This window comes from Chenopodium quinoa, unplaced genomic scaffold, assembly GCF_001683475.1.
Source record: "Chenopodium quinoa cultivar QQ74 unplaced genomic scaffold, ASM168347v1, whole genome shotgun sequence".
In the NCBI taxonomy this organism is placed as follows: domain Eukaryota; kingdom Viridiplantae; phylum Streptophyta; class Magnoliopsida; order Caryophyllales; family Amaranthaceae; genus Chenopodium; species Chenopodium quinoa.
Window position 1 is genome coordinate 1,023,200 of NW_018743518.1, and position 10,931 is coordinate 1,034,130.

Sequence of the window (10,931 nt, forward strand, 5' to 3'; positions counted from 1 at the left end):
GTATGGCAATATATCTATGCAATATCACAAAACAAATGTCTTACATAGTTTTAATTCACCAATCCATTTCTTTGTAAAGAAACTTATATAAGACATATAAAGCAAATGAATTTTTATTCAATGCAATACATCATAATGTACTCAAATGTGAAGCAATGTATAATGTACATGAATCTTGTAAACAATGGATTAGAACAATAATGCCGATTAGAACCCGCTTATGTGTAGGAAGCAACATGAATAGGATCTTTAACATCCCAACATCATATCTAAATAAAATGTAAATTCTGGAGACTCGGAAATGGGAGACGCCATCTATGCACCCTTCAAGATATCATAGTACGAAGCTGGTCTTTTCTTGGTCATCCCATATGATTCCTAACCATAAGAGAAACGATTGAACATGGCTAAGAAAAGCTGGTGATCAAAGGAAGGTTAGCATGATAACAATTATGATATTGTCACTAGTCATTCATGGAAGTCATATACCTCGATGACAGATGCCAAACGCAAAAGTGTTGCTTCATTCCATGGTCGGCCTATAAGCTGTAAGCCAATCGGTAGTCCCTGCTCATCATAACCAATCTGAAGGAACATATGATTGAATCATTTTAAGTTGGTGAAGAGAGTTATCCTTCAATAACTAGAACAAATGATTGACAAATCACTTATAATCAACCAAAATAGATGGCTCACCGGGATAGAAATGGCAGGGAAACCAAGAAGATTTGCAGCCACAACAAAGCGCATCAGGTAACCTATTAGTGGAAGTACAGGAAGAAGATTTATCACTGCATTAGCCAAGTAGTATGAAAATCTTGCACTATCTCCGTCTAATATCTATGCATGACTAAAAGAAAACAAACACAATTTCTTTCTCTAGCTTTTGACCATGTAATTGCATATGATGATGACTATCCCTATCTAGTATCTATAATAACAAAATCTGTTATTGGCCATGTATAAATGTATTTTGAGTTATTGACTCCAAATCAATGTAAACAACAAGACGGCATGAAGTAGCCATTTCATGTTGATTTTTAGAAATGTAGTCCAATTAAGGCCAGCTGAACTCAAACCAAAACCTTTCTTTTTGTTGGGGCCATGGAAGTCATTAGTCAGATTGAGGCATTCATAAGGCTATACAGAACAAAAGAATAAGAATCATGGGCGGGTGTGAGAGGGAAGAGTTTTTTAGGCAAGTGCCACTCTTCCTGTCATCCAGATGCCGGACATATACCCTGCCGAGAAACAGGTGCCACCTAGACCTGGTTAATTGGGCGGGTCGGGTCAGGGTCGGAGCGGGTCGATTGTGGGTCGGTTTAAAAATGGTCACATTTTATAGGGTCAATAGTGGGTTGGGCCAATGAGGGTCACGAGTCAATAATGGACAAACCACCAAAATATCAATAAAATGTATTTTGGACATAGCCATTATTAGATATATATGAATACAATTTATCTATGTAATTATTTTACAATATCTATTTTCCTTATCTATTAAATTGAAAAAACATTTTAGCCCTGTATTGACCCTACCCAATAAGGGTCTTGTCCATTAGAGGCGCTGTCCATTAAAAGCCCTTTAAGCTTGGCCCTGACCCTATCATCATTGGGCTCCCTACCCAATAACCAGGTCTAGAGCCACCTCAACAGCTATATTCTAAATCGTTAAGCCTCACAACCCTTTTCCTTAGTATCTAACCTTTACCGCTTTCTATGTACCCAGTCACTGAACCTCAAAATCTAGTATAAAACTATAAATATATGATGAAATCTAATTCACCTGAAACCTGCAAGTTTGTCTCTCCAGATTTAAGAGCGCTAGTGGGTATAAGTGGAGCTGTCATGCTGTTCATTAAAAATTTGAAAGGCATCGTTATTAATATTTGAAGCTATAGAAACTTAAAAGACATTACATCTATGATTGCAGACATTTAAACTAGTGTAATGTGAGAACCACAAAATTATTAAACATGCGAAAAATATGTATAGCTAAGAGCTGTTTTGGTTGCCATCGAGAGTAGCTTATGGAAAACTGCAGATTATATCTTGGAAAGAGGAAAACCTCACGAGTTCTCCCAACATTGGAAAACAAAACTGCTGAAGAGTAAATTGGTCCCATTTTAGCTTGTGCAATTGTTATATGTCAAAAAATTTAAGCATACCCAGTGGTTGGTGTCACTATGATGTCCACCTTCTTGAAGACCTCCATGTGGTAGTTCATCATCCTTCGCCTGCATTAAGCCAGTAACCGGCATAAAAACAAACCATAGAAGGAATATACAGCTCAATTTCCAAGTTTTTATATTATAAGTCAGGAAGATATCCATAAACAACCAAAAGGGAAATAACATGAGAAGGCCCCCCTACCCCTAAAAAAGGAGATAACATGAGACTAAAAAGGAAGTTAGATAAAGCTATGATGAAAACTCGTGTTGTACCAAGCTAACCTGTACCGGAAGACATATCATATATTTTTTAGACATAGCACGCAATAGTAATAGTTGCACATCTGAAACTACTGAGCTTAATCTCAAATACCAATTATCTAATGAAGACACAAAATAATGCCAGGCAAGTTAGTTTTCTCTACACGACAAAAGCAAGATTTTTTCAGCATGTAAAGCTCCCTCACCTAATCCGTTGGGCTGCAATGTAGTCTGTGGCTGAAAAGGAACGGAAAAGTGCCAAATTTGTGCGGGTATCATATGTCAACTTTGAATTATTCCTAAGGAGAGAAATCATTGTGCTTCTATTAGAAAATGGCCTTCAAAACTTTCTTACTTCATAAGAATCTACTTGGCAGGAAAAAGCTTAAAAAGAAGAAAACATACCCCTCTTCGCAATATGGATTTAGTGAGCACAAAGCTTCAGATCCAATTGAAACTACATGTGCAGTGCGCATCTCATGCAGTTCAGGAATAGTAATTTCCTCTGTCTTATGTATACAAACAGAAAGTCTCAGAATACTCTATGCTAACCTTGGAAACATACTTTGGGGGCTGGGAGAGGGCGGAAAATCAAAATATTACAAACAGTATTTAAGTACTTGGAAGAAACCCTTTACTTGGAAATTATAAGTTTCTGAAAGCCAATTCAGAACATCCTCACACTTCTGAGAGACTTCAGTAGAGTACACATCATTGAACCACTGCAGCACAAGAGCTACAAAATCAACCTCAAAATGTTTCACACCCAATATACAAAGATATCACCGTGAAAGGAATAACTAGATTACCTCCGTGTACTTCCCAAGTCGCAATGACCCTACAGCACTGAGCCGGGCTTCAGATGACAGATTGGGTAAGCAAGGTGGAGACTGGAACACAATCCAGAGCGCTGTCAGTTGATGTGTGGCAATAACTTATACAATAGCTCTCAATAATTCAGAAGAAATCAGAAAGGGAGGGGGAATATAGGTAGCAATTTAACTTACAGGTTTTAGGACAATTCTATCTGCAGGAGAGGAACCCAGTATCGCTGCATACCTTTAGAAACACAATTGATAAAGTGAGATCATTCTAGAAGTTATGGGTCAAGCATCGAAGAAGGGGGAAATAGTAAGTTGTTCCGTTTAAGTTAAGTTTATTTTAGTTATTGAAGAAATTAGTCAATTATAAAAGAAGGCCTTGATAAGCAATCCTAACGAATGTGTATAATGGAGCTCAACAAGAAAAAAAACTACAATCCAATAAGCAGGAAAGGATTTGGCCATAGCAGTTTGACACTGGTCTTGCCTCTCTGTCACGTTATTACCTTGGGGAAATAAGTGTACATAATGGTGATCTCAAGGGAACAATAAAAAAAAACACATAGAAATAAAATATTCAATCTCAACTAGCATGGAATCAAATTGCATAATTCTTCGTATAAGACATGAGCAGCCTATAAAAAGAACACTTAAAAGATCTCGCTTTGGCAGCAATCTTAAATCTTGGTCATCCCAAACATCTATATCTATCTATATTTTTATTAAAACTCATGGCAATACATGCCATGCTGCCATGTGTCAATGACAAAATATGTTAAGTTGCCATATGTCACCTTCTCTTAACCAATGAAATGGCACCAAGTAATATGTATAGTCACATCGATCTATTTATATTATTCTTAAAAGCAAAGCAACCAATTATAATTTAAATTAATGCTATCAATAAATTATAACTTTAAAATTAGAGAAAACGTTATAGCTTTTAAAATATATAAACACGCCTTAACATGATTCATGGCCTTTTCAATTCCCATTTTAGATGGTCATAACTATTAATTTAAAAAATCATTTTAGTTTTGGTAATACTCCGTACCTAATATGAAACTAATTATTAATATAGCTGGAAAACCACATTCACTAATTGTAACACAAGTACATCATGATTATCCATTGATGATATAAAAAAAAATATCTCAAACATATAGAGTCCAAAAAATGGATGCAAACATCAAGGGTCAATTCAATAAACTTAAACTTACATCTTGTAAAATTTGTGGGATCAATCAAATCACTAATTCGAGGCTAACGTGATTCTTTGCAAACTATTTTTACTGTATCATAATTAGTTACAATGACATTGAAATTATTGTAATTTTATCTTTGATCTCATGCTGTATTACATTAGATGACCCGAGGGATCGCCCGAGCCAACAACTAGTTATTGTTAAAAATACAATCAAGTACTGAAAATACTGCATACGCATTGAGTTACAATTGAAATTTGTACTTCAATTAAATTACTTGTACACACAGAAATTATATTGCAGCTTAGGATGCTACTAGTAAAATCTTACCCACCAACCCTACTAAATTAACGCCAAAAAAAAACCATTTACAATGGAAAAAAGTACTCAAGTATATATGAACTAGCCTGCAACAGTATAAACATACCTAAAGCTAGTCAAACAAACAACAGCGGCAAATAAATACACAATTCAGTCAATAAGATGCTAACATATTAGGCAGAAAAAAAAAATTAAAAAAAAATTAAAAAAAATTGAAAATCAAGAATGATACGATTATAATAATTTCTTACACAAGCATAGCATCCTCAACTGATGATGCAATTGGGCCAATAACTTCCACAGTCCCTGAACCACACAATGACCTAGAAATAAGAAATTCATTAAGATTAGAAGTAATAGAGGAGACCATTGATAGATATATCCAATTCTTAAAAATCACTCCCTTTTAAATGCTTATCATACTTTTTGAAGTCAAATTTGACTATTAATTACTCTTTAACCAAATTGATAAAAATAATAGAAACATATTGCTGTAGATAAATTGTACTTTCTTAATAATACACCCATATTATCAATACACCCATATTCATAGTCAAAGTTTGACTCGGAAAGTGAAAATTAGTATATGGAAATGGAGGGACTACAACTCAATGATGCAGTGATTACCCTCTCATATCAGTTCTTCCATACGTTGTTTTCAAACCCACGACCCCACACAGGGATGAAGGGATGCGAACTGAACCTGGAGTTCACAAAGTTCTTATCAGTTTCCTAGGTAACATCTTCCTACCAAAAGAGAGCTGTTAGCTTAAAATTTCATTGAGTTATATTTATTATGTTTATAGCAACCTCCACCATCTGTCCCAAGAGAAGCTGAACATAGTCCCGAAGCTACAAGTGCAGCTGGGCCTGATGAAGATCCGCCGGTGTACCTATCATGTGCATGTGGATTTCTTGTTGTTCTGAAAAGAACAAACCATATTTTAGTATCAAATAGAAAGAAGATATTAGATGGGGAAGCATAGAGATGTAGATACTTCGATTGTGAAAACAGAAGAACTTTCAGTATATAGAATTGAAGAAGAAAAAATTATAGTCAAATATGCATTTGACAAAGCAACTTCCACCTCCAGCAACCAGGGTAGTCTAATTTTTGTTGAAAATATCAAGATGCTGAGCAGATGTAAACTGAGTTGATCAAATAGTAGCAGGTCCTAAATGATTGAACTAATGGAGACATATCTGGTGGTGCAAATATGTTACTTATTAATGAAAATTAAAACTCACCCGTAATTAGCATTGTTTCCAGTTGTCCCAAGACCGAATTCATGCATATTTGCCTTTCCAATCAAAATTACACCACAACTGCGCAGCCTAGAGACAGAAACTGCATCCTTCTTAACAGGACGAACTTCATGAAACCATGTTGTAGCACCTGTACCAAAAAAATGCTGAGGCTGAGTTTCATGCTTGAAGATACATAAGTAAATTAACTCTCATTATGATTATACCCTTGGACGGATGTGGATAACAATCTATATCATCCTTGATTGCCATGAAAATTCCATCTAGAACTGATATAGGATTTCCTGCAAAATATACGTCAACGCCTCAGCTACGCCTTAAAATATATTTATAAATTCTAATTCGTCAAAGAAACACATAATGCGAAGACGAATTTACAAGAGCATTACCCTCTTCAAATCTTTGAGTAGAAGCAGCTGCTTGCTTCCTTATATCCTCCACATCACAGGATATGAGTAATGGGGTAGTAGGATTTGTATTATCAAACTCTTCCAAGGTTGAGATTAGTTTCTCAGCAACCTGAGCTCATATTTGATCTTATGTCATGAAAACACAAAACAGTGGAAGGCAAATGGAAAAATAACTACTAATAAGGTATCAGACCTTGGATGGGGTAACAAGCTTGGCACAATAAGCATAAGCAAAATCACGGATCTTCCAATAACGAAATGATGTTGCTAAATTACCATCCCAACAGCCAGCAGGATCATATTCTGGGAGACACTTTAAGGCTTCTGCCACACGGTCCTCAGGGCAACCAGTTTCTTCAATAACAGAAACATTTTGCTCCGGTTCTGAAAGGCATAGTTCAAACTTGTTATATTGAGGTCGTTCACATACTCAAATGGGTACATGCACACCCCTATTTCACTAGTTAAAAGGTTGTCTGCATTCTATGGTTCAGTATCCTTTTGACCCAAAAATAAGGACTGTCATTAGCTACTAAATATCCAATATAGCCCTAATACGATACAAACAATAAGTCTGGTTTCTTCTCTGTGAGCTACCTTTCAGTTGTGATATGTAACATAGCTTCTTGCCACAAAGATACAGGATATACTTATTTTCTATAGCAAAAGCAATGAGATTATGATAGCAAAAGATACAGGTCGTTCACATACTCAAATGGGTACATGTACATCCCTATTTCACTAGTTAAAAGGTTGTCTGCATTATATGGTTCAGTATCCTTTTGACCCGTAAATAAGGACTGTGATAAGCTACTAAATATCCAATATAGCCTTATTACAATACAAACAATAAGTCTCATATTGTCGCTCAATTACAACATTTTATTTCATTGGTTTCTTCTCTGTGAGCTACTTTTCAGTTGTGATATGTAACTTAGCTTCTTGCCACAGAGATACAGGATATACTTATTTTCTATAGCAAAAGCAATGAGATTTATAGGTGTCAGGCACCTCATAATAAGATTAATAACTCCTTACTCACAGGCCAATCCTTTGATTAGAATTCAGGATGAGCTTGTCAAACTGGAGATAATGGATTATAGATGATAGGGGAGTTCACGACAAAAACAAAAAATACAAAAGATGTATAAATAAATAAAATAAATCTTGGAGCAGAAGTTACAACCTTGGGGAGGGAACTCAGGTCTATGCATGGGAATCTCTGGAATGACAGTATTCTTCAGCAGCTATTAGTCATCAATTGTATGATGTTACCACTCTTAGCTTCAAAAGTAGCACTAAAAAGCAAGTTATACATGTTTATATCTGCGGGTAACAAGAAAATACCTCAACCGTATTATTCTTCTTTCTCAGGTAAGAAACAATAAGAGGACCTATGACCGGAGCTTCAAGAATGTTAACAAAGAATCCAAAAGTTGATCCCGTGATATGAGGAGCTGTAAGCCAAAACAAATGTAACATGTAAGCATCTAGGTTATTAAAAGTCAGGTTTCATCATAGTATCAGACAGTCATATTATCCAGCTAGGAAGGCTTATCACAAAAATGCTAAATCAAGGACCATCAAACCAATACTGTAATTGGTCCTATCTTGAATGAGATAGGGAATTTCCAAGGTCTAGGATTATCTACAACAAGAAATGTGACCATATTCGCCAAGCAAAAATTCTTCCTTAAACTCAATTCTCCACAAATTCTTCCTTGAATCCTTGGGTTCTATTAGCCAGTCAAAAAAACATGAGGAATGGAGGATGCAAGCCTTATAGTTTATGTAACCATTAATTTATGGATTCTATTAAAGATCATTCCATCATTTAAATGCAACATGGAAGAGCTTCCACCTGGCCAATCAATGAAAACATGTTGGACATGTATCTTAATCTCACACCGCAAGATCCAGTATGGGCCATTATATTATTGCATTAGCTGTCACAAACTGTTAATTAAGTTGTGTATTGTTATAACTATTGATTACAAACATTCTAGACTCAAATATCAGTCACTTAAAGATGTAGAATCTGTCACATAATATCATACAACAAAATCAGATGCTGATCAAAGATTTTAATTCACAATTTTTCCCACTAGGCGAGGAAAAACAAATAAACATTTAATAGGGAAATGCAAGCATGGATCGTTGGGTTTGAGAAGTGCGGAGAACGGTTCAAGAAGGCTAGGGGGTGCATAGCTTTGGAGTTAAGCTATGGATTGTTTGCTTGGTGCAAAGCAACAATGAAAAGCAGGAGCTGACTTCAAATGAGCATATCTCAAGATCTAGATATGATATTGAGATGATTCAAGTTGGAGGTGATAGCTCGTCTCAAGAGCTTTCCAACGACTGATCATAAGCTCGATTTGGTTAAGAATCGAAGAAGTTATGGCCGTTTTACGAAGAGCTGTCCGCGCAGTGCGGGAGTCCGACCGAACTGTTGAGAAGTTCGATCAAATCAGGTTTTGAGCAGAAGCTTCTGACTTCCCAGAGTTTGACCGAACCTCGAACTCAGGGTAGGTTCAGTCGAACCGGCTACCCCTGTTCCACCGCTGCAATTTCTTTTATTTCGCTCAGGATGTAATCTTAGCCGTTGATCTTCCTTGTACTCTTGCACAATATATACTCTTGTTTTGTCATTGTTAGGAGAGTAATAGGATGAAGGGAAAAATGTAGAAAGAGAAAGAGAGCCTCAATGTAAAACCCAAACACTTAGGGTTTGAGTGTTTGAGAGGGTGAGTTTGGGGTGGGAGCTTTCATGGTGATTGAAAGCTTGTAAACTACATTAATCTTCATCAAAGTATTAATCTATAGTGAATTGGTGGGTTTTTCTCCCGGTTCTCGGGTTTCCCACAGTCATTCTCCTTGTCTCATTTATTACTTGTTTTTCCGTCTTCGTTGTTGTTAATTGTCGTTAATCGCAAACTAGCTAGCACATTCGTTAATCCTTTCAGGATCACCCCCATGAGGATATAAGAGTATATGACCCTCCGCCAAAACATTGTCCATAACATTGTACTCCAAAGAAATATCAATGCAAAATAACTTTATGATCTCGATTTCATCTTTGATTCGAAGATAACTTTTGGAGGCACTTTATATCAGTTCATAAATTCCTTTCCCAAACTTGCTCATTTGAATTCAAGAAGACTTAAGCATGCTTAAATAGTAAATTCTCATAAAACTCTCTAAAACCCTCCACCCAAAATATCATAAAACCTCATCATAATTCATATAACCATTTTATTAGCATCAGATTATAAAAATTCAATTACTTTACTAATAAACTACAATTAACCCTAAAAACAACAATTAACAAACAAAGAACCCACTTCAGTTTCCCAATCAAAATCGAAATTTTATAAATAATGAAGAGAATTAAACCTTCAATCTGCTCATACTGGTATTTGACTTCAGTCAAATCAACTTCATCTGTAGGTGACATCACTCTCTTCTTCACCATTTTCCCTAAAAACGATAATCAACAAACAACCCACTTCATCAAATCATCTAATTTTCAAAAGGGTATCTCAAAATTCAACAGAAAATAATTTTTCTCAAAGCATAAGAATTAAAATATCAAATTTTTATTAAAATAAAATATAAAATAGTAAAAAAAAATATAAAATAGCAAAAAAATAAAATAAAAAAATTATTAAAGACTGTATATTTACCTCAATTAATTAATTCCTCAATTAATCAAAGATTGCAGTTATGATGACGTTGAAAGTTTCAGCTCAACAGAATTTGAAGGCTGTATATGCAAGTTTTTCGAGTCGCTTTCCGCAAATTTAAATGCATTTTGGTAATCTTATTGGTGGGCAGTTATGAATTTGTCCATCTGCCTTTTATTTAAGGCTGAAGTGTCTTTAAACTGAGTGTTTGTTTGGCAGTGGTTTTTTGTTTTTTGATTTTTTTATTTTCAAAATTATATGGTATATGTCATATAATAAATAAAAAATTAGTTAAATTTATTAGAATTCTGATAATTTGGAAAACTGGCAGTAAGAAAGTAGAAATATTTTTTTCTTACTTCCTGTTTTTGGTTTTTGATTTTCAAAAAAATAGAAAACAAAAAACAATGTCAAACAAGCCCTGAAGTGATCAATTTATATTTTTTTTATGCAATTGCCCATTGCATGAGTCCATCCCAATTTGTAGGACGACACTCTTTGGAAGAAATAGTCCAATCTTATTTTCCATCCATCCATCTTAATTTATTTCTATTTGTAATTATTTTGAGGGGTATGTTTTAATTTTGTGGGGTTTACTGAAAATACGTTAGGCACCTAACAGCTTCATATTAAATCTACATAAGTTAAGTTCAGTATATAAGGTAAGTTTTAGAGTGTAATTAGTTTTTTATAAGATCATATAAGTAAAAACTAAGTGAATATAATGCATTTTTTATGGTTTTCAAGAAATAAAATTTTAATATTGTATGTTAGGTTTTAGCTGGAAGTGTCT

The 10,931-nt window shown here is 34.9% G+C and overlaps 1 protein-coding gene across 3 annotated transcripts; it reads right to left on the reverse strand.

The window, feature by feature from the left end:
- Positions 1 to 45: 45 nt before the first annotated feature.
- Positions 46 to 10,383, reverse strand: LOC110740037 (fatty acid amide hydrolase-like). Of its 3 annotated transcripts, XM_021920522.1 has the most exons (21): positions 10,139 to 10,318; positions 9,849 to 9,932; positions 7,803 to 7,912; positions 7,642 to 7,702; positions 6,649 to 6,839; positions 6,435 to 6,564; positions 6,252 to 6,329; positions 6,028 to 6,175; positions 5,590 to 5,702; positions 5,407 to 5,482; positions 5,031 to 5,102; positions 3,440 to 3,491; positions 3,242 to 3,322; positions 3,071 to 3,154; positions 2,838 to 2,941; positions 2,639 to 2,731; positions 2,169 to 2,237; positions 1,787 to 1,851; positions 697 to 758; positions 490 to 585; positions 46 to 378 (listed from the first exon to the last, which is right to left on the reverse strand). In XM_021920522.1, the coding sequence occupies exons 2-21, from the start codon at positions 9,925 to 9,927 to the stop codon at positions 316 to 318; spliced, it is 1,827 nt and encodes a 608-aa protein (XP_021776214.1). In that variant the 5' UTR covers positions 9,928 to 9,932; positions 10,139 to 10,318; the 3' UTR covers positions 46 to 315. The 3 variants fall into 3 exon arrangements, 2 of the variants coding, with proteins under 2 accessions (XP_021776214.1, XP_021776215.1); XR_002514973.1 differs by lacking the exon at positions 1,787 to 1,851 and having other exon boundaries at positions 10,139 to 10,383; XM_021920523.1 differs by lacking the exon at positions 10,139 to 10,318 and having other exon boundaries at positions 319 to 417; positions 9,849 to 9,927.
- Positions 10,384 to 10,931: the final 548 nt, after the last annotated feature.

Excerpts from the sequence above, each read along its gene's own strand:
- LOC110740037 (XM_021920522.1), bottom strand. The coding sequence starts at position 9,927 with ATGGTGAAGAAGAGAGTGATGTCACCTACAGATGAAGTTGATTTGACT. Across the intron at positions 2,732-2,837 it reads AATCCATATTGCGAAGAGGG|GAATAATTCAAAGTTGACAT; the intron begins GTATGTTTTCTT and ends TTCTCTCCTTAG. Across the intron at positions 586-696 it reads TCCCTGCCATTTCTATCCCG|ATTGGTTATGATGAGCAGGG; the intron begins GTGAGCCATCTA and ends ATGTTCCTTCAG.